The sequence below is a fragment of the Mobula hypostoma genome, chromosome 3 (genome assembly GCF_963921235.1).
Source record: "Mobula hypostoma chromosome 3, sMobHyp1.1, whole genome shotgun sequence".
Lineage (NCBI taxonomy): Eukaryota > Metazoa > Chordata > Chondrichthyes > Myliobatiformes > Myliobatidae > Mobula > Mobula hypostoma.
Window position 1 is genome coordinate 62,423,087 of NC_086099.1, and position 24,362 is coordinate 62,447,448.

Below are 24,362 nucleotides of genomic sequence, written 5' to 3' on the forward strand. Positions count from 1 at the left end.
TGAATGACAGTTAAATGTTAGTACCCAAACCCCCTCCCCCATAGATGGCTCAGTTGCTCAAGAGGAGAGTACAAATAGCGGTAGAACAATAATAGCACGGGAACAGGTAGCTACAGATTCAAGACTCCAAGGTGGGATGTTGCTTCTCTGATGCCAAAGTCAGGGGTTTCACAGAATGGCTGCAGAGTATCCTAATGGGGGAACATCAACTGAAGTGGCACCTATTGGTACTAATAAACATAGGTGATTAAAGGGATAGAGCCCTGCAAGATTGAATTTGAGTTTGGAGATTAATTAATAACCAACACCTCAAAGGTTGCCATCTCGGCAAATTCTTTCATCTTCTGACTGTCACAATAGGAGGATGGACCCAAGGTCTTCACAGTGACAAAGTTCAAAGTAAATTTATTATCAAAATACATGTATGTCACCATATAGAACCCTGAGATTCCTTTTCTTGCAGGCATACTCAATAAAATCAAAATAGAAAAATAACCATAAAAGAATGAATGAAAGACTGCATCAACTTGGGCGTTCAACCAGTATGCAAAAGACAACAAACTGTGCAAATACAAAAAGCAAGAAATAATAAATAAGCAATAAATATCAAGAACATGAGATGAAGAGTCCTTGAAAGTGAGTCCGTGGGTTGCAGGAACATTTCAACGATGGGGCAAGTGAAGTCCCTTTGGTTCACGAGCCTGATGATTGAAGGGTAATAACTGTTCCTGAACCTGGCGATGATAGTCCGAAGGCTCCTGTACCATCTCCCTGATTGGCAACAGCAAGAAGAGAGCATGTCCTGGGTGATTGGTGTCCCTGATGATGGATGCTGCTATCCTGCGACAAGGCTTTGTGTAGGTGTGCTCAGTGGTGGGAAGAGCTTTGCCTGTGATGGACTGGGCTGTATCCACTATTTTTTGTAGGATTTTCCATTCAAGGGTATTGGTGTTTCCATACCAGGCTGTGATGCAGCCTGTCAGTGTACTCTCCAGTTTTAGATGTCATGCAGATTCTTCCTAAACTCTTCACAAAGTACAAACACTGCCGTGCTTTCTTCGTAACTGCACTTGCATACCAGACCCAGGATGGGTTCTTTGAAATGATACCACCGATGAATTTGAATTTGCTGACCCTCTCCACCTCAGATTCCCTGATGAGGATTGGCTCATAAACCTCTGATTTCCTCCTCTTGAAGTCAATAATCAGCTCCATTGTCTTGCTGGCATTGACTAAGAAGTTGATGTTATGGCATCACTCAGCCAGATTTTCAGCCTCCCTCCTCCGATTCATCACCACCTTTGATTCGGCCTATGACAGTGGTTTCATCGACAACCTTAAACCTTAAAAATGGCATTGGAACTGTGCATAGCCGCACAGTCATAAGTATAAAGCAAGTAGAGCAGGGGGCTAAGCACACAGCCTTGAGGTGCACCTGTACTGATGGAGATCGTGAAGGAGATGTTGTTCACAAACCAAACTGATTGGGTTCTGCAGGTGAGGAAATCGAGGATCCAATTGCAAGGAGGTTTTGAGACCAAGGTCTTGAAGTTTATTGATCAGTTTTGAGGGGATGATGGTATTGAATGTCGAGCTGTAGTCAATGAAGAGCATCTGATGTATGCATCTTTGCTGTCCAGATGTTCCAGCGTTGAGTGAAGAGCCAATGAGATGGCATCTGCTGTGGACCTGTTGCTCTGGTAGGCAAATTGGAGTGGATCCAAGTCGCTTCTCAGGCAGGAGTTGATATGTTTCATCACCAACCTCTCAAAACACTTCATCACTGTGGATGTAAGTGATAACCATTGAGGCAGATTATCATGCTTTTAGGCACCAGTATAATTGAAGCCTGCTTGAAGGAGGTGGGTACCTCAGACTGCCAAAGTGAGAGGTTAAAGATCTCAGTGAACACTCCAGCCAGTTGATCAACACAGGTTTTTAGTACTTGGCCAGGTACCCTGTCTGGACTAGATGCTTTTTGTGGGTTCACCCTCTTAAAGACTGCTCACGCATTGGCCTCGGAGACTGAAATCACAGAATCATCAGGGGCTGTGGGAGTCCATGATGGTTCCACCAAAGTCTGATCAAAGAGAGCATAGAATGCATTGATTTCATCTGGAAGCGAAGCCTGTTTTTGCCTGTGTCGTTTGACTTAACTTCATAAGCGTTGATAGTATTCAAGCCCTGCCACAACTGTCGAGCATCCTTCATTGATTCAGATTTACTGTGGAGTTGCCACTTCGCCCATGAGATGATCTTTCAGAGATCATATCTAGACTTGTTGTAACTTACTTGGTCACCAGACTTGAATGCCTCTGATCTGGCCTTCAGCAGATTGTAGATCTCATGGTTCATCCAGGGTTTTTGGTTGGGGAAGACTGAATGATTTTGTGGTGACACACTCATTTGCAACTGTTTTAATAAAGCCCGTGACAACCATGGTGTATTCATTCATTCAGATCCACAGTTTGTAGAGCTATGGCCTCAAGGCCTGACTAATACAGATGTTCAGTCCTCTCTACAGAGCTAATACAGATGTTTAGCTCTGGTGCTAATGGTGCGGAATTTGCATGTTCACTGGGTGCTTCGTTTTCCTCTCACATTTCAAAGATGTGTGCACTGGAACCCTATTAATCACTATAAATTGCCCTAAGGATGTAGGTGAGCAGTAGAATCTGGCGGGTGGGGGATGGTTGGTATAGTTGATGGAAATCTGGGAAGAATAAAATGGGGTCAGTATAACTGAGTGCAAGAGCTTTGCACAGACTTACTGTGCTGAAGGACCTGTTTCTGTATATATGACTTAATGAAGTTATGTGCTTAAAGAGTTGTTGCAGGAGGGATTTAGATTATTTGGACACTGGAAGCAGTTCTGGGGAAGGAGGGACCTCCTTTTTTAAAAAAAAATGAGATGACCTACACACAGACAGCATCAGAGCCAGTGTTCTAACAGGGCTAGTTTTTTGTGCTTTGAGTGTTTAGCCTAAATGGTAAGTGGATGGGAACCAAACAGAATGACAAGGGATTGTGAAACAAAGTCAGAAATAAAAGAAACATCATTAGAGTGAAAAAGCAGAAGGCAAGGAAACCAAGAATGAAAGGTGATTAGGGCCAAAATATTAAACAATGCTAAGATGATAAATAATATCAGAAGGAAATTCTGAATATTTTGTATCTCACAGGTTCAAGTTTAATTGTCATTCAATCATACCATGAATACAGCTAAACAAAGCAGCATTACTTTGGGGCCAACGTACAAAACACAGTAACAACAGCCACACACAGCACAAGGCATATATGGCACATAAGGTATCAGTAAAATACAGTCACAAAAAAATACATAGTTCAAGACCCTGATATGATATTATACATGAAATAATAAGGTAGATGAACAATTAGACAAATAGTAGTAAATGATTCTGATTTGAAAGCCATTACAGAGTTGAAACTTCTGTTTTTTTATCCTGCACAGCATGTACTTGCAGTTCACCAGAAGAAGCAGCTTAAAAAACTTAGTTGTAACATTCCCTACGTAGGTAATAGACACAATTTTGCAATATGATAATATATCATTGCTGCTTGTAAGTGTTTCTGTACTTGGGGACTCTTTGAATATATGTCAATTTCAGTTGTTGTTCCATTATGACTGAAGTGTTTCACTGCAATGGATATCACTCACTTTGACTCAGAAATGTTCTGTAGTGTCCTTCATTTGGTTCTTAGATGTGAAAGAAAGCATTGGGAAAATGAAACTTAGTTTTAGCAATCATGAGGAAAAGAGAATGATCTCAGGAAGGAAATAGTTGTATTTTATACAGAGTAGTATTTCCAGACATGAAAAATTGGACTGGAATGAAATATGTTTTCTTTACAATTAGTGCATGAAAGCATTCTTATTTTCCTTCAAAAAGAAAATTAGCTGCAAACTGCAAGTGGTTCTCAATAGATTGATGAAGTTATGCCTATTTTTCATGTAGCTGTGAATTCTTTACACTTAAGGTAAAAGGAGAGTTCAAATTGAAGTTGAAAGGAGTCTTTATGATAATCCATATCGTAAATAGAATTTTCCTTCTGCAAAGTTTACAATTGTGAATGGTAATTCTTTGGAACTGATTAGCTTAACTTGTAGTGAAGCTGTTCTTTTGATCTTTGGGAACTGCCTACACTTGTTAAAGAACTGCATCAGAGAGTTCAGAATACATGCCTATAAAGAATGTGGAGTGGATGTGGGGTCAGAATTTGCTTTCCTTTGAAATCAAGGTGTTTTCACTTGCTTTGAAGTCAACACTAGCTGTTCCTCTGATAACAATTTGGCCTCATTCCAGCTGACTGGGAGAAAATAAACAGTTAAATTGAATAATAGTTTTTTGTTTGAAATTATATGAACTCTTTAAAATAAATATATTTGATTTGATCATGTTTTTGTTGTTCTAATGTACTCTTTTCTTTTCCCTATAATCAGTGGAAGTGGAGGCCTTGACAATGAATTACATTCCCTCAATAATACCTTGTTGGAGTATGTTGATTTAACTCGGCAGCTACTTGAAGCTGAGAACGATAAGGATTCTGACACATTAAAGGATATCCGATGCCATTTCAGTGCCTTAGTGGCAAATATCATTCAAAATGTTCCAGGTAGGATAATTATAGCACAAGCACTGTGAAATGCCGAGCAATTTCTTATCTGAAAAGAGACAGTATTTAGTTACTACTGCCCATTTATAAGAGCATTATATCATTACCACCTTTGGTATTATCACTCCTTTGGTCTTGGGCAAGCAAACTAATCTGTACCAAGGTTTACTCCAATGTGTAATCAGATTGTCTTAACTTTCAGGACGCACTTACAGTTAATTTTATGTGGTGTACCAATGCCAGTAAAGATAAAATGTACCAATTGGGAGAATTTCAAAATATAAATAGACCTATATTTTGAGCCCAAAATCTGACTGCAACCAAGCAAGATAAATTGTTTCCTGATGTTGTTTAACAGTTGTGCGTCAGAGGGAGATTTTAATTTAAGTAATTATTTTAATTATATTACAAATAATGTATTGTGCCAACCTTATTTTAGAATCATGCTGAAATTTATTTCTCATTTTCGTCTATTCTTACAGTGCACCAACGCAGGTCTATCTTTCCACAGCAGAGTCTACGTCATAGTCTATTCATGTTGTTCAGCCACTGGGCTGGTCCCTTTAGCATAATGTTTACTCCCCTGGACAGGTACAGTGATAGGAACATGCAAATTAACCGACACCAGTACTCTGCATTAAAGGTATCAGATGTTATTCTTTCTTTCGTGATGAATATCCAGCAATTGTAGTCTTGATTTTAATTGTAATGTACTAATGTTGCATTTTGTCTTGGATATTTGCATTAGATATGACAGATATGTATTTCTTTAGGTGAACCACATATCCTAAAGATTAACAAGTCCTATTTTGATTCATGTGATAACATACTGTATACTCATTGATAGAGCTGAGCTCTTTTACTTTAGCTTGTAGAAGAACAAAAGTAGTATAACTTTCCTGCATGAATATACTGTACTTTGCTGATTAAGTATGAGCTTCAATACAATCAGTCTCAGATGTTATAATGGGTCATGTGCTTGACCTGACTGCAGACCAGGTCCAGGCCCCATTCGAAAGCTTGGTCATTCCTGCGTGCAATGACCACTTGACCTGATAGCTGCACATCACGTTTCATGATTTTGAGATATCCCTGGATTCAAGGATTCAAAGCTGGGTGGCAGTGTGAATTGTGAGGAGGATGTTATGAGAATGCAGGGTGACTTGGACAGGCTGGGTGAGTGGGCAGATGCAGTTTAATGTAGATAAATGTGAGGTTATCCACTTTGGTGGTAAGAACAGGAAGGCAGATTATTATCTAAATGGAGTCAAGTTAGGAAAAGGGGAAGTACAACGAGATCTAGGTGTTCTTGTACACCAGTCACTGAAAGCAAGCATGCAAGTACAGCAGGCAGTGAAGAAAGCTAATGGCATGCTGGCCTTCATAACAAAGGGAATTGAGTACAAGAGCAAAGAGGTCCTTCTGCAGTTGTACAGGGCCCTGGTGAGACCACACCTGGCAGATTAGTTTAACCTCATTTTTATTTGCCATTTCTTGACCTCAACTCAGTTGAAGTGCAAATATTCTATTCCCAAATTGGTTCCAATGCTCAAAGAAGCTGAGGCACTCCCATCTGCAGCATTTCGGCAGCAATATTTCAACTTACTTTTAACCTTAGTCATCCTGTTCACAAAAGCACAAAGAGAAACCAGATCCAGCCTTCAAGCAGGATTCTAAGATGTTAGAATTGAATATCTCAGTCAGGGAAAGTAGATTTATGAGTGCATTTTCACAGGAATTATAAACCCAGGCACAGTGCACATATAAAACGTGTGGGAGCAAAACGATGTGAAGGGTACATCAGGATAGATCAAGAAAGCATGCAGGATCCTGGGATTTAGGAAAACAACTTTCATACTTTGGTCGCCTGTGAGTCCATGTTAAGCTGCACAGAAAATTAGTTAGGCCAATTATTAGTGGTCCTATTTTAGGAGAAATTGCAGATTTGTTGAAAATGTCAGCTGTGTGCAATGTTCTTGTAAAATTCCTGGTCAGATCTTGTCTTTTTCAATTGGGTAATGCTTTAAATAGTATTAGCTTTAATTTTTATGCATACTTTTTTTGGCCCATGTATACTTTTGACTAAAATCTAGTTCAATCACAATTTGATCATTTTAAAATGAATATTGTGTGAACTATTTTAACTCTATTCCATGCGTTGCTCTTTAAAAGTTATAGACAATTAGAACTAACACACACAAAATGCTGGGGGAACTCAACAGGCCAGGCAGAATCTATGGAAGTGAGTGTGGTCGACATTTCGGGCCAGAACCCTTCATCAGGACTGTAGAAAAATAGATGAGGAGTCAGAGTAAGAGGGTGGGGGAGAGGAGGAAGAAACACTAGGTGACAGGTGAAACTGGGGGCGGGGGTGCGAAGTAAAAAGCTGATAAGTTGGTTGGTGAAGAAGAAACTGGGCTGGAGAAGGGGGAATCTGATAGGAGAGGACAGAAGGTCATGAAAGAAAGAGAAGCGGAAGGAGCACGAGTGGACGTGATAGGCAGGTAAGGAAATAAGGTGAGAGAGGAAGAAGGGAATGATGAAGGTGGAGGCATTACTGAAAGTTTGAGAAATTGACGTTCATGCCATCAGGTTGGAGGCTACCCAGACGGAATATAAGGTGGTGTTTCTCCAAGGTGTGGCCTCATTGTGACAGTAGAGGAGACCATGGACTGGCATGTCAGAATAGGAACGGGGCAGATGAAGCGTAGGTGCTCAGCAAAGTGGTCTCCCAATCTACATCAGGTCTCACAGATATGCAGGAGGCCACACCGGGAGCACTGGATTGAGGAGATGACCCCAACAGACTCACAGGTGAAATGTCGCCTCACCTGGAAGAACTGTTTGAGGCAATGAACAGTAGTGAATTAGAACAATTTGGTCGACTGAAAGTCAGAATTCTTTCATGCCACTGATGCTATAAGGTTTTTGGATGCCAGAGCATTAGGGAATGTGAACTGTAATGTTACCATCACCCATTGGATCGTATTACAGTCTTTGCACTACAGGACTTAGATTTGGGTTTAGGAATATTGAAATAAATATGTTCAACATACTATGTCTCTAACCATGAGCTTCAATCTCATCTTTTATCACTGCAGGCAATGTCAGCTGTATTATGTTGTGGACCTGTGTCAGATAATGTAGGTTTGTCTTCTGATGGCTACCTGTATAAGTGGTTGGATAATATTCTGGATTCCCAGGAAAAAAAGGTAAGAAAACTGTTTTGATTAAATGCACTGTGATGTTGAGATACATCCGAGGATGTGCTGGGACACATCATCAGTGATGTAATCCTGGGATCATTGGGTGTTTCAGGTCTTACAACATCAGACGTCCTTACCCAGGCGACCTAGCCAGGGATGATCAGATCTCGACTTGTGTCCCAGCAGCATAGGTCCACGATTCACACCTCTTGATACATTGCTATCTGGAGGTACGCTCAGAAGCCTCTGTGGTGGTCCTGATGGCTTTTCTCTTTGCAGCCTCCACTTTGCTAAAGAGAGAATAGGTTCTGCAAAGCGAGCAACTAGCAAAACTTCTACACCCCACTTCTATAGGCTCACCATGTGCCATCCACCCCTGTGTCTGGCACTGTCAATTCTACCATAACAACCTGCTTCGAGGTTTCTGACAGAATGACCATGTCAGGCCTCAGTGATGATGATGTGATGAAGTCAGGAAACTTTAATTACTTGCCAAGATCGACTTTCAGTTGCCAGTCAAATGCCGTGGGAGCAAACCTGCTGGTGATTTGGTCTGAGGCTGTGGTTGGTCTCCCAATTTTGACAAAAGCCATGGACTCCTGTCGTAATATTGAAAACAAAACAAAATTATAGTATCTCATTGCTTGTGTTCTGAAAACTCATTAAGTAAAACATAATATGATAATGTTGTAAGTTTGCACTGTGTGAATTTAGTGCCATTTTTGAAGGCAAGATTGATCAATATAGAATGTTTATGCTAAAATTAAGCAGCGGCTCATGTAACTCATAATTGCCTCTGCTTGTTTTAGCAGTAAGCATTGTTTTGTGGACTAATTTATAACATAATTAATAAATTCTAATATGATGTTTCAGTATCATTTTTTTTTTAGGTTCATCAATTAGGTTGTGAAGCGGTAATGCTCTTATTGGAGTTGAATCCAGACCAGAGTAATCTGATGTACTGGGCTGTAGATCGATGCTATACAGGTTCAAGACGTGTGGCAGCTGGATGCTTCAAAGCAATAACCAATGTATTCCATAACAGGTATGAGTTTAATTCATTACATATTGATGATTAACGAGTAATAGGTATGTGCGCCTCTTGATGCAAGTGCCTATTTGAAGGGGTGCATTGATTTTTTTTAAATTGTCGGGTTTATTCAATAAATGAAAATCTGTTTTTATTTATCGTAAGTCATAAATGTTTACAAATTGACCACTAGTTCATATTGAGCTGGAAGTCAGAAGCAGATGGGCAGCGACTTGATCACCACTGCTGACCCGCCAAATGGAGAGTGTGGTGGTTAAGGGTCGAAACACTTTGTGAAGATTGGGCACCTCCTGTCAACATCCGTTCCTGTTCAAAGGCTATGGTTTCCTCATTAAGTAACTGTAGAGAGCACCCCAGTGTATGATGCAAGCAAATTTGATGTTAATTAATAAACTTTTTATTCCGGTTGGAAATCATGAGCAACTGGACTACATTGATATTCCTCCTATTTATTCGTATGATTTGAAATTTCAGATCATTTATAGAAAACAATTCCCAGAGAAATGAAAACAAACACAGAACCAAACTGGTGCATCTCTGGAATGCCATTTACATTGCTCTGGTGTAGATAGACCTGTTGCAGACTCGTACCACTCACCTTTATGAATGGCACAAGATGAACTCTTAGTGTGTAGAGAAATCTGAGAGTGTGGTGAACTATTATAATGGAAAAACCATGGCTCGAAGTGCAAAGTTCTCGCCATGGTAGAAAATAATAATCTGCAGAATCTCTTGTGTTAGATTTACACTGATGTACACATGTTCCCTTGAATGTCCACTTTAGTATTATTTTCCCACTGTGCTCTATCTTCAGCTCTTTATTTGAATCTTCATTAAATATTGTACTATGTAAATATGTTAGTGTGTTTACCCAAGGTTAGTACTACTTAATTATTTGTTCATACATGCTTTACTTGTAGTAATTGTAGCAAGTCTTGTTCGACATCTAACCTTTTAAATTTAATAATGCATTCCTTGTGGAATTTCCTCACAGGGATTACCAGTTTGATACAGTGACCCTGCTAAACCTGATACTTTTCAAAGCAGCTGATTCATCCAGAGAGATCTATGAAATTGCCATGCAACTGCTGCAGGTATGTGCATGTTTTGTAATGGAATGAGTGGAATTTTTAAAATGAAAAATGCATAACAGTTTAAAGCATGTTTCCATCCATTATTAAACCTTAGCAAAAATTCTTAATTCTATATCTGAATATTATGAATTTTGTAAATGTGTCATGATATTTCATTAACAGTATTCTCTCCTTTTCATCAACTCAACAAAGAAGATTCATCAGATTCAATGATCTGTCAGTGTATGTGGAAATTCCATTTATTACAGTTCACAGTCCTTCTGAATTTAGGGATTGGAGTATATAATCTAAGACAATAATTCATGGTGTCTCTGAAATATTTCTCAAGATAAGTGATGAATTGGATGGAAAAACATTTGTAAGGAGCTACAAGCACACTTTCAAAGGTGGAGTTCAGGCAGCATCTATGGAGGGAAATTGACAGTCGAGGTTTTGGGTTCTGTTCCCTGGAAAGAAAGGAGAGATGGCCAGTATAAAAAGATGGGCTGGGGTGGAAAGGATAGAAGAGCGAGCAGATAATAGGTGGATTTAGGTGAGCAGAGTAAAAAGGCAGATGAGGCAGGGGGAGATTTGGGAAATGATACAAGATGCTGGGAGAGAAGGTAGGTAGAAGTGACAAAGGACGAAATTTAACCGGAGTAGACAGTGGACCATGCAATAAAGGGAAAGGGGTGAGGAGAGGAACTGGAGGGAGGGATGTGTGAGTGATAGGCAGATCACGGGGGCTTGAGAAGAGAAAGATAATGGATGATGGCCAAATTGATGAGGAGATAAAGGGGAAACAGGGAAGTAGTTACCGAAGGTTAGAGAAGTAGATGTTCATGTGGTCAAGTTGGAGACCACCGTGGCGAAAAATGAGGTGCTCTTCTTCTAATCGGTGTCTAGTCTTAAATTGGCAGTAGAGCAGGATGTGGTAGGTTTCTAGCATCTGGTCAAAGCACAACAGCATCTCCACTTCAGAATCAGGTTTATTATCAACGGCATGTGACGTGAAATTTATTAACTTAGCAGCAGCCGTTCAATGCAATACATAATATAGAAAAAAATAAATGAAATAAAAATAATAATAAGTAAATATATCAGTTACAGTATACTTATATTGAATAGGTTAAAAACATGCGAAAAAAAGTAATACTGTATTTTTTCTTTAAATGTGAGGTAGTGTCCAAGGGTTCAATGTCCATTTAGGAAGCGGATGGCAGAGGGGAAGAAGCTGTTCCTGAATCGCTGAGTGTGTGCCTTTAGGCTTCTATACCTCCTACCTGATGGTAACAGTGAGAAAAAGGCATGCCCTGGGTGCTGAAGATCCTTAATAATGGACACTGCCTTTCTGAGACACCACTCTCTGAAGATGTCGTGGGTACTTTGTAGGCTAGTACCCAAGATGGAGCTGACGAGATTTGCAACTCTCTGCAGCTTCTTTCAGTCCTGTGCAGCAGCCCCCCCCCCCACACCAGACAGTGATGCAGCCTGTCAGAATGCTTCCTAAGCAGACTGAGGCATGTGAGTCTCCCCGCTCCCCTCCCACCATTTTAACCAATTTTTACAGGAGCACCATCTGGTATGGGAATTGTAAGGCATCTGACTGCTAGTCCCGACAAAGGATTGTAAGGAATGCTGAGAGGATCTGTTCCACCCATTAGACATACTTATCTGGAATGCTGATTTTGTAGGGCCCTTAGCATTGTCAATGATCCCTCCCATCCGTCCAACAATCTCTTTTACCCCTACCATCAGGCAGGAGATATCGTAGCATTAGGACAAGGCCTGTTAGTATGGTAAACAGCTTCTTCCTCCTGGCCATAAGACTACCGAACTCCTTCCCGTTACCTTGGTCTCATCACATATGAAGTGCCAGTAGCATTATATTGTTTACTTTTTAATTTGTATTATATATGCACTTTATAATTTGTTAATTTATTTGTAGCAATGTTCATTTATGTGTTACGTGTGTGAGTTGTTCTGTGGAATTCTAAGAATATGTAGAGAGCTTTTTTGATAATATTTCTGAATTACTAATGTTAAGGAAATTATACAAAGAACTTGTTTAATAAACCTTGTATTGGAGAATTAAGATGGACAATTCAGCACTTGATGATAATGCCCTCGACACCTCTAACGTGCTTTCCTGAATTCTTTCCCTTTGACCCTTCACGCTACCTTTTAAAAAGATCTTTGAATCAGTAGAGCAGCAGGTGTTTTCATCTTTGGTTCCACAGTGAATGTACCGCTTTAAAATTTTGATTTTTGGTTTAATTTATTTTAGATCTTGGAGCCCAAGCTATTTCGCTATGCCCACAAGCTGGAAGTACAACGAACTGATGGAATATTAAATCACCCTTCTCCATTACCACATCTGTACTCTGTTTCCTACTATCAGTTATCAGAGGAATTGGCAAGGACTTACCCAGAGCTCACAATCTCAATCTTCTCAGGTATATTTCACTGGTTGTATCTGTGACAGTTCCTCTCTTTTTTTTCTAAGAGATACAGCATGGTAACAGGCCCTTGTGGCCTGACTTAGCCCACGACTCCCAATTACATCATGTGAGTGATTAACCTACCAGTCTGTATGTCTGGAATGTGGGAGGAAACCAGAGCATCTGGAGGAAACTCATGCAGTCACAGGGAGATCGTACAAATTTCTTACAGACAGTGGCGGGAATTGAACCTGGGTCGTTGGTGCTGTAATCCTTTGCATTAACTGTTACGATAATGCTTTGTGGAAGCAGTATTTCAAATTTGCTTACAGTTATCATTCTTGAAAAGTCATTTATTTTGTGCCTATTTGAAAAAAACAACCATAAAGGTCTTTTTGCTTTTATTGCAAATAATGTTTTAATGGTTTTTAAAGAGTCTAACTAAATACTGTACTTATTATTATCATTGGCAAACTTGATAAACTTTTATAAATGTACCATATTTTCATTAATTATAAATATTTTATTTAGGCTTTTTACATTTCAGATTAGTACATAAAATCTTGATGATAAGTCGATTATAAAATATTCATAACTAGTGTAAGGATGGCATGTTTACAAAAGTGTATGCAAATTTGACAATTTGAATATTCTTTTCATGTGAAAACAATATCTGCCTTGTGTTGCCAGAAGGGTTTGATTAAAAACATAAACAGTAATTCCCATGGATTTCAGTTCCTTAATGTTCTTCTAGTTTTTGTCTGTACTGTGCTCATTTTACAAGTATTGATTCAGTTCGAGGTGTTTTGACTGTCCATGTCATTTATCCAAGATGTGTATAGATTGCCAATGGAATCTATAGTACACCATAAAGAACGCACTGAAGACCTCCTCAACCACGGCCCTATCCTTGACATGAGTGTCCTAGACTCCATCCCCCAGCAGCCTACTCGATCCAGCTTTTCTGCTAACACTGACCAACAAGAAATTAAGAAAGTCTCGTGTGGTTCAAAATTAACAAGGCCTTTGGAAGTTCTCAAACAAGAAAAAACTGCAGATGCTGATTCTCATGACTTAAGAATCCCTTCTGATATTTCATCTTTTTTTCCAGTCCTTTTGAAGGGTATCAACCCAAATCGACAACTATTTATTCACTGACCTAGATGCTGCTTGACCTGCTGAGCTCCTGCAACATTGTTTGTGTTTTGCCTTGGAAGTTCTCAGTGACCAGCTGATTGTTAAATTCAAAAATATTGATAATTAAGAGTTTCAGACCCATATCCACAATTTCATTGTCCTCTTCTAGAATGAGGAAGATTTTTAAGGAGACCTTCAGGGCTATTGTATTCATGACCATTTTTGCTGAACAGTTAAGCCCAACTGTAGGAACTAGGCTTTGTATCAGCTACAGAGAAGATCATCGACAGGGTGGTCCTCAACTATTCCATCCATCTAGAGCAGGAGTTCCCAACCTGGAGTCCACAGACCCCTTGCTTAATTGTATTGGTCTTTGACATAAAAGAAGCTTGGGAACCCTTGATCTCGAGTAATATAGGGCATGATCTTCACTGACTACTCCAAGAAAACTGCAGGCAAAGGACAATGCCAGTTGGTGTTTATGTCCTTAAATCTCAATAAAGACCTTGCCTCCACCAATCAGAAGGGCCTATGAAGTACTTCAAATTTGACTGTCCAAAGAAATTTATCTCTGAATACATTTGCTCCAAGATGCTATGGAAACTGTATTGATCCAATATTTCTCTCAATCTCTCTCACCTCAATGTTGTAACTTTTCTTCAACAACCTTCAAGTTGGAGCAGAGCTAATTCCTGTAACTAATTAGAAAATGTTCAACCTGAGGCTACGTCCACACTAGACGGGATAATTTTGAAAATGCCAGTTTCGCGTCAAAGCGATAGGCGTCCACACCAAGCGTTTTTCAAAATATCTCCGTCCACGTTAGAACAGAAATTTGGGCGAATCTCCTACTGGGCATGCGCAGGACACACAGAAAACAAGCGAAGAGGAAACAGTATACTTGGTGCACGTTTGTCCAGTTACAGAGTAGAAAAACTTAAAAGGAATTGCTCTTGGCTCTCGCGCAGGAGGACATAAAGCTAAAAAAAAAACAAATACTGGAGTGTATGGAGGCAACCGACAGGGAGTTCACGGACAGTATGACCCGGCTGACGGCGAACATTGAAAAACTGACTAATTCTGTTGTATTAATAAAGCACCTTGTTAAATGTATAAAACATGCATGCATCAGTGTTATCTTGTATTTCCATACAATGTTACATTAGGCTTTTACATATCTATTGTCAGAGAAGTACTTGCATAAATAAGTAAACCACCTTCATACAAGCAAGGACAGAAAACAGGGCAAAGTGAATATACTTATTTATTCAGTAAGCTATGGGTCAAAGTATTTGGTGAGTACATTTCTAACTCTTCTGGCTTCAGTCTCGTTGCCGTCTGTTCGGAAATTGTTAGGTTGTGCATTCAAGAAAACAATGAAATGCCATCTGTTCCGGCACGTCATGACAGTGGTTTTAAAAAGCTCCGGTTACCCTGTCCTCACTGCAACGGATATTAGGCATTTTCAGATCTATTCAGGCTATGTCCATACTAGACTGGCTAATTTTGAAAAGACCGGTTTGGAGTAAAAACGACAGGCATCCACACTACGCGTTTTTCAAAATATCTCTGTCCATACCAAAACGGATATTTGGGTGAATCTAACAAACAGGCGAAGAGGAAACGGTGTAATATTTACGTTTCCGTGGCGGCGTTGTGCTATTTCCATAGAATAAAACTAGAGTACCAACAACAACAGCGAAAGAAAGTTTTCAACAATGTTTTCGAGGAATACAAAGAAAACCTCCGCTGGAAAAATCAGACCGGACTTCTTCGATTAGACAGAAGTCGAGCTGTTTCTGCGAGTTACAAACGACTACAAAGTCAGCAAAGCAGTGGAGATGTTTAATTCCGAACAAACTATTAACGTAGACAATAAAGTAAACAACACACGCATGATGCTGTCCTCTACCCAAGATCAACAAGAGACTGGAATCTTCTGCCGCCAGACCTGCACAGGGTTTCTGACATTAATATTTTTAAAGATAGACTCAATCAAATCAATTTAGGGGATCTAGTCAAAAAAGATCACTTTACAATTTAACTCTCACACCGTTCACACCGACTGCACGTTATAACAGCCGTTCGGCAGTGCTTGCGCAGTACCAAGCAGAAAAAGCATTGTTGCGGCGTTGTCATGACAACGATTTTAAATCTCTCCATTTACCCCATCCACACTACAACGCAAAACAATCGTTTTCAAATTTACACACTCTGGAGAGTGTTTTCGAAAATCTCTGTTTTCAGGGGATGAAGTGTGGACGGAGGGTCAAAACGAAGAGAAAGGGCTTTGTTTTCAAAATTATCCGGCGTAGTGTGGATGTAGCCAGAGATAGGTGAACTCCAGAACCAAGTTGATAAAGCTTGCATTTGCACATACTCAGAAGCTTTATCAGTTAATGCCCAAGGAAATATCAGTTCATTCACCGAAGCATGCGAGAATGGGCCTCACATTCAATGTCTGCTAGTTCAAAGTTCTTTGCCAATCTACTCCCTCCACCCATCTGGCCACTACGATGCTGCCCTCTGATAATGAAGGTTCACAAGATCCTGGAAAGCTGGGCTACACTCATTTCAGAAGCCACCTCTCAGCAAAGCAGAAATTGATAATAAGATTTATGGCAGTTTAAAAGCACCAGCACAGCCTTTACTCAGTTGAGAGGAAAGATGTATTTGAAAATCAAAACCTCAACCTATATAAATCTATGGTCTGCTGGGCAGCAGTAATCCCTGCCTCTGAGACCCGGACCACCCACAGCAAGCCTCTCAAGCTAAGTACTGGGGAAAAAATAGTATCATTAAAAGTGTCTTTGGAAAATCTTCCAAATTCACTAAAAGATTGAGTGAAACAACATCAGTATCCACTTCCAGGCCAATATTGCCAGCATTTTTACTGGTTACTCTGAGTCAGCTGTCATACCCAATATTTTGACTTGCAAAACAAACATTCTATTCTATGCTCTTTTGCAGGAGGAAATGACCTAATAGCCAGGTATAAAGAATTATTGAAATGCACAAAGCTTCCTTGAAGAAGTACATCATCACTGGCATCTTGAGAAACTCTGGCCTATGACTTCTCATGTGGATAAGGAACATGAGGGGTGGTAATGAGTGCTTTGAGCCCACGCAGTGGGATCATCATAAGCTTTGTGTATGTGACAGTTGAGCACATGTTTGCACTCTTTTGTTTTTTTCAGTCTCCTCCTTATGTGGAAGAGTCTACAATTTTCATATTGGCTTCACAAGCCACCTCAAAACCAGAAGGGAAACAAGTTATTTCTGTCCCTGAGAAGATGTGGTTTGTTTTTGCTCAAACCAGTATTATTAATATGATACAGTACTTATTTCTAAAAATGTTTATAATTAATTTTGTGGGTGTTTTAGGAAATTACTGAATTGACTGAAGAAAATTTGTATTGAATTATGGTACTGTTTTAATCCACAGAAGTCAGTCACAGAATCCAAACAGCACACCCTGCTGGTCGGCAAGTGATGCTGCACTACCTTCTGCCCTGGATGAATAACATTGAATTGGTGGATTTCAAACCCTTGCCTTCCGCAAAGACCATGGATGAAGCTGATGCAGTTTACATGAAAGACAGGGAAATGATGACTAACAGCAGACGCTGGCTGAAAGGGGAAGGTTGGGGATCTCCACAAGCTACTATCATGGTGCTAAATAACCTGATGTATATGACAGCAAAAGTAAGTGTAATAATATTGTTTTCTTTTCAAAGGAAGTTTGCAATATCATAAAACGTATTAATCCAACTATGCATAATGATTCATTAAATGTCAAAAGTTTTATTGCATGAAAAGGTTGTGATTTTTACATATGGTGGAACAGGGTTTTACTCTGAGATTCCTTACCAGGTATAATATTCTTGATTTTCTCAGTCATTTTCTCACACCTGTAGATTGAGCACAGAAATAGGTTTGGCAAGATTTGTGATCATCTTAACCATAATTATAGAACCATTAATAGACCTGTGGTGCCATGATGCATGAAATTATTGTTTTTTTTTGTGGAGTGATTTCTAAAATCTGTATTTTTGGGAAAGAATACAATGGATTCCAGGTAATTGAGACCAGTACATTTTGGCCCAATTAAGTGGCTGTCCCAATTAGCTAAAATTTCATGAAAATAGTTTAGAAGGTATATAAAAAAAGACAAGCTACCATTCAACTGAGTAACAAATCATGTATTTAAATGTAATACAAAACAAATTAGAACACCATCAATATTGCTACAGTATTATAAGATTGTGTACTAGTTCCTAATAATTATCAACAGAGGAATGCATCCGGTGTACGCTGCGGTGTTCTTTTGACTGTAAATGAACAAATCAGCACAGACACCAAGTGTAGATAGTGGACTACCTTCATACAATCCTTTCAATGGTTGTATCCTCCGAATCTTCATTTTCATTGTAACATTCAAGATGATTGTCAATACCTTCAAATTCTTCGTAGTCCCTAATTTGTTGAGGTAGTGAAATTATTTCATTTTCATTCCTGGCTATTTCTAGCATCTCCAAACCTGAATCCTTGAAACCATAGCAAGCAAAACAGTTCTGAATTGTCAGCTGCTTATCTCTTACCAACGATCAGTGGAAACAAAAATCACTGTCCTTTCAACACAGGCACATGCGACTGATATTATTTAAAAACTGTTCACTCTAAGCTTGGTGTAGATGGCCACACAATAGTGCTACTGGCACTATTTAGAAACTGTTTGCCAATAGTCCCCTGTCCTACTTATGCAGCATAGTGTCTCAAATAAATAAAGGGAATCCCGGCTATTTTCTCAATTAGTGTTTGTTCTTTAGGAGTTATCACAAATAAGCAGCTGCCTCGAATAACCAATGGCCCAATTAAGTGGAATCCACTATTTTGTATTCCTAAGTTCAGTTATATCAGAATCAGGTTTATTAACACCGGCATGTGACGTGAAATTTGTTAACTTAGCAACAGCAGTTCAATGCAATACATAATCTAGCAGAGAGAAAAAATAATAATAAATAAAATAAAAATAATAATAATAAATAAGTGAATCAATTGTGTATATTGAATAGATTTTTTAAAACGTGCAAAAACAGAATACTGTATGCTTAAAAAAAAAGGTGAGGTAATATCCAAAGATTCAATGTCCATTTACGAATTGGATGGCAGAGGGGAAGAAGCTGTTCCTGAATCGCTGAGTGTGTGCCTTCAGGCTTCTGTACCTCCTACCTGAGAAAAGGGCATGCCCTGGGTGCTGGAGGTCTTTAATAATGGACGCTGCCTTTCTGAGATACCGCTCCCTGAAGATGTCCTGGATACTAGTTGGCATAGCTCACTCCTGTACACCCTGTCATCACTACCTGAGATTCTACCAACAGTGGTTGTATCGTCAGTAATTTTATAGATGGTATTTGAGCTGTGCTTAGTCATGTGTATATAGAGAGTAGAGCAGTGGGCTAAGCACACACCCCTGAGGTGCACCAGTGTTGATCGTCAGTGAGGAGGATATGTTATCACCAATCTGCACAGATTGTGGACTTCCGAATAGGAAGCTGAGGATCGAATTGCAGACGGAGGTTCAGAGGCCCAGTTGTAATTATTGATAATGCCAAATCTCTGGGACTGGCAACATTTTCATATTGTAATTTCTATTTGATATGCAATCGCAGTGATGCAGATTACTTTAATTCTTTTAGTATGTCAAAATTGATAGTAAAAGTACAAGTTGTCCCTGATTGTGAATGTTACTTTCCTGCCAGAGTTTATAGTCTATTTTTTGTTAATATTTAATTTATTTGTCCTTGACAGTATGGTGATGAGCTGGCGTGGTCGGAGATAGAGAATGTGTGGACAACACTGGCAGACAGCTGGCCCAAAAACCTGAAAATAATCCTGCACTTCCTTATCAGTATGTGTGGTGTGACAAGTGAGCCCAGCCTCTTGCCTTATGTAAGTAAATGTCATGGAGTGTCTAAATCATTTGTTACGTCCAATTGTCCTCATGCATTTGTTTGCAATGTGTAATTAACACTTGTAAATCAGTAATTATTTTACAGACTTTCCTTCATACAGAGAAGTGTTCTTTTACAGTACATTTTTAATTTGTATTCCTTTAAATGGATGTTGGAATTTTTTATCAGTTTGTAAATGTGTTTTTCTTTGCTTTTTATCCATGAGTGTTGATTAATTGAGTTGTGCAGCAAAAGGGCCCTACAGCATGATATGCAATCTGTGTCTTATTGTTTAGGAAGGTGCAATCTCCTTCACTTTACTTGTATATTTTCACCTCGGTGTTCATTTATTATTTTCATAAGGTCTGCATGTCATTTTACTGGAAACAATGTAAAAATTATTAGAAATAAGAGGAACCCTTTAGACCTAACAAACCAATCCTCCTTTGAAGTCAACATCCACCAAGTCGGTTTGTTTTTAATCCCATTATTTTTGTAAAGCTTAATGTATCACAATTAAGATGATATATGTCAGTATAATAGTATTTTAGTGATAATTTTCTTCCCTTAATTATATGTTTACATTTTTAAGATTTGCTTATTTACACCCTTCTATTTTACCTCAGGCTAGTGAGCATAGGTTTTTGTCAGTGTTCTTATGAAGATAGCTCTGTAAATGTGGATGCTAAGGCTGAGCTGATTATCCTTACAATTTCTCATTGCTGTCCAAGAACATGAACATATAATGTAGGTTACCTTTAGTTTAATATATGTAATTTGTAATAGATGCAAAATTAGTTCTCTTTTACACTGATTCAGAAACAGAGCAGGAATTTACTGGTTAACATTTATCCATCGTTGGCCAGTTATCTGAATCAACACCCCACAACAAAGTATGTCCCTAAGGTTTGAGTAGTCTTCGACTATAATTGTGTGTTGCAGCAGTGACTACATTTCATAATAATGATTATACTGAGTTGGGTGTAAAGTACAAAGAACATCCTGATATTTTCTTTTATACTATCCAATGCTCAAGCCATTCTGGATGCAGTTCAATGTTCCGTATCATCTTTATTCATGTTTCTTAGTTAAGTATTGCTTAACTATAGGGTGAATGCCATCAATCATGATTGAAACTGGCTGTCTATCCTCATGATAAATAATAATTAGACAATAGACAATAGGTGCAGGAGTAGACCATTCGGCCTTTCGAGCCAGCACCTCCATTCACTGTGATCATGGCTGATCTTCCACAATCAGTATCCAGTTCCTGCCTTATCCTCATAAACTTTGACTCCGCTATCTTTAAGAGCTCTATCCATCTCTTTCTTGAAAGCATCCAGAGACTTGGCCTCCACAGCCTTCTGGGGCAGAGCATTCCATACATCCACCACTCTCTGGGTGAAAAAGTTTTTCCTCAACTCTGTTCTAAATGGCCTACCCCTTATTCTTAAACTGTGGCCTCTGGTTCTGGACTCACCCATCAGTGGGAACATGCTCCCTGCCTCCAACGTATCTAATCCCTTAATAATCTTATATGTTTCAATGAGATCCCCTCTCAGCCTTCTAAATTCCAAAGTATACAAGCCCAGTCGCTTGAATCTTTCGACATATGACAGTCCCGTCATCTCGGCAATTAACCTTGTGAACCTACGCTGCACTCCCTCAATAGTAAGAATGTCCTTCTTCAAATTTGGAGACCAAAACTGCACACAGTACTCCAGGTGTGGTCTCACCAGGGCCCTGTACAGCTGCAGAAGGACCTCTTTGCTCTTGTACTCAATTCCCCTTGTTATGAAGGCCAGCATGCCATTAGCTTTCTTCACTGCCTGCTGTACTTGCATGCTTGCTTTCAGTGACTGATGTACAAGAACACCTAGATCTCGTTGTACTTCCCCTTTTCCTAACTTGACTCCATTTCGATAATAATCTGCCTTCCTGTTCTTATCACCAAAGTGGATAACCTCACATTTATCCACGTTAAACTGCATCTGCCATGCATCTGCCCACCCACCCAGTCTGTAATTGAGGCAGCACTGTAGCATCGCAGTTAGTGTAATGCTATTATAGCAACAGCAACCTGGGTTCAACTCCACCACTGTTTGTAAAGAGTCTGTACATCCCACCCCGTGACTGCATGGGTTTTGTCTGGATGCTCTGGTTTCCTTCACTTTCCAGTGGTGCACGGTTTAGTAGTTCATTTGATTACATGGTGTAATTGGATGGTCTGGGCTCATTGGACCAAAGGACCTGTTACCGTGAGGTAAAGTGATATAACTTATCTGTGTTCACTGGAATATTAAACCATTCAATTAGTGGGCATACTTTATTAGAGAACTCAATATTTACATTTGAAAATTCAAGCTGAGGAAGAAAACCTTTACAGATGTTGTTGGGTGCAAATGAAACAATAGAATGGATTATAGCAAGAGAACTGAAAGTATGTAATCTATTGCAGTATTCTTTTATGAAATTCTTTATTTCTTAAAAAAAATTAAGAGCAAGTTCTCCTAAAATTGCTTACAGTATATCAGACAGATAATAAAGGCAACATAAGTCAACATTGTTTAATTGTATTATGATATTGTTGAAGGTCGTCATCATCATCATCAGGTGCCGTGCCCAGTTTGAGCTTTGACTGCCATGGCTCACACACTCCTGTTTCAGGTCAAGTGGATCGATTCGTTGGTATTCATTTCCAGTTCACTGGCTGCTGTCTCCATCGTCATTTGTCTTTGCCTTCCTCTTGCTTTCTTCTCTTCAATCTTTCCCATAATTACCGTGCATTCTAACTTCTCTTTCCTAATCACATGTCCAATGAAGTCATGTTGCCTTTTCATAATCTCATACGTTATTTCTCTTTTCGTGCTTGCTCTGTTCATGACATCCTCATTAGATATTTGTTTCGTCCATGATATTCTTTGCATCCTCCTCAAAAACCACATGTCTGCTGCTTCAATTCATTTCCTTATGTTACTAGATATTGTCCAATATTCTGAGCCATATAACATAACTGGATAAACGTAACATTTCGGTGTTCTGAGGCGGGTTGTCATGCCTAGTTTAGCATTGGTCCGTATACTCTTCATTCTCATGAAGGTGTCTTTTGTCATCCCTATACTTTTTTTGATGTCCATGTCGCACCTGCCATCTGATGTCACCCAGCTTCCTAAGTAGCAAAAGTTCTGTACTTGTTTATGTCTTCCCCAGTTATTCTCAGCCTGCAGATAGGATTCTCCTTCTTTTTGGATATCACCATACATTCTGTCTTTTTGCAATTGATAGATAGACCCATTTTTGCACTTTCTTCAACAAGTATATCAATTAAGTTTTGTAGTTCTTCCTCTGTACTTGCAATTAACAGTGTCATCTGCATGTCTAAAATTATGTTTTCACTGCCAAATTTGATTCCCAAGATGTCTCTTATTTTTTTGTAATATTATTTCACTGTAGACATTAAACAAATTAGGGGAGAAAACACACCCTTGTCTAACACCTCTCTTGATTTTTGTAAACTGGCTCACTTCTCCATCTACTCTTACAGCGGCAGTTTGTTCCCAGTAAAGATTTCTGATTAGGCGGAGGTCTTTCGAATCTAGGTCTAGAGTTTCCTGTAATATTTCGAATAACTTATTGTGCTTCACTTTATCAAATGCTTTTGTGTGGTCGATAAAACAAAGGTAATTGTTGAAGGTAAGATGTTAAACTGAGTATGACTTGATGGGATAACAGCTCAGAGTTAATTCTGTTATTGCCATGAAGTATTTGGCCTCAATATTCTAGCTCACGAAGGAAGGCAGAAAATGATGCACTTCTCCAGAGATCACAAATTACTTCTTGATCATAACCCTTTGTTGTGTCTTTGCAGATCAAAAAAGTAGTTGTCTATTTGGGGAGAGATAAAACAATGCAGTTGTTGGAGGAGCTGGTTGAAGAACTGCAGCTGACAGATCCAGTCAGCTCAGTGGTAATTCACATGGATAACCCACCCTACTATCGCATCACCTCTAGCCACAAGATCCCGTCTATCACCTCAGGTAACAATGGTTTACCAGTATACAAAGGACAATGTTATTATTTCTAGTTTTCTGTAGTTATCATGAAAGATTGCTTTTTTCTTTGTCTTCCAATAGATAATTTTATTATTGTATTTTTAATTTGGAATTTTTTTTTATTATAAATTGAGATTGATCTTTTTCAGGCAACTCTTGCCCCATCCAGTTTCATTCTGTTTGTAATGTTTAGGAACCACTTCCAGTAGCAATACAATGGTGGCTGGACATGATGGTCATCAGGACAGTAAATTAGCGAAGGATCCTACTATTGAAGAAAAGTATGTACTTTAATTTTTTTTAAACGTTACATTGGATTTTCTGAGCATGTTATTTTTAACTAAGCAAGCTGGAGATATTGTCACTATTTTTCTTGCCTTTGATTTACTATTCCTGCAGTTTCTGTTTTTCTGTTCTTTCACCTTGAGGAAGATGAGGGGGTTTCTCTCACTATCCTGGCCAGTAGTCATCCCTGAAGCAATTCCTACCTTACACAAAATATTAACATACATGCATCTTTTGCCTCCACAAACTGAAATCAATGGAAGAAGTTCCCCATACCTGGTATAGCCTGACATTGTTTGACCCACTGAGCTTTTCCCCTTCTGTTTCTTGTTCCAGATTCAGTAGTCTATTTTGTCTTAGAATTGAGAACCTGGTTGCCATTACTGTTTGTTGGCATTTATTCTTTACAACTTCAGCTGACTCCTTATATTTCTTTAGTGATTGCTCAAAAACATTATTTCACTGGTTTACTTTAGACTAGGTAGAGATAGTGAAATTTATTGTGAGTGCAAGTTGTTATTCTCTTTT

At 39.1% G+C, this 24,362-nt stretch overlaps 1 protein-coding gene across 17 annotated transcripts in view; it reads left to right on the top strand.

Annotated features, from left to right (window-relative positions):
• fryl (furry homolog, like) overlaps positions 1 to 24,362 on the top strand; it is a 376,544-nt gene that overhangs the window by 244,210 nt on the left and 107,972 nt on the right. For all 17 annotated transcript variants that reach the window (XM_063043177.1, XM_063043178.1, XM_063043163.1 and 14 more), the window contains 10 exons: positions 4,463 to 4,635; positions 5,118 to 5,278; positions 7,737 to 7,847; positions 8,732 to 8,886; positions 9,887 to 9,986; positions 12,253 to 12,421; positions 16,989 to 17,248; positions 19,355 to 19,495; positions 23,366 to 23,534; positions 23,743 to 23,830. In XM_063043177.1, the coding sequence (XP_062899247.1) occupies positions 4,463 to 4,635; positions 5,118 to 5,278; positions 7,737 to 7,847; positions 8,732 to 8,886; positions 9,887 to 9,986; positions 12,253 to 12,421; positions 16,989 to 17,248; positions 19,355 to 19,495; positions 23,366 to 23,534; positions 23,743 to 23,830 (1,527 nt within the window). The remainder of the gene's footprint in view (positions 1 to 4,462; positions 4,636 to 5,117; positions 5,279 to 7,736; positions 7,848 to 8,731; positions 8,887 to 9,886; positions 9,987 to 12,252; positions 12,422 to 16,988; positions 17,249 to 19,354; positions 19,496 to 23,365; positions 23,535 to 23,742; positions 23,831 to 24,362) is intronic.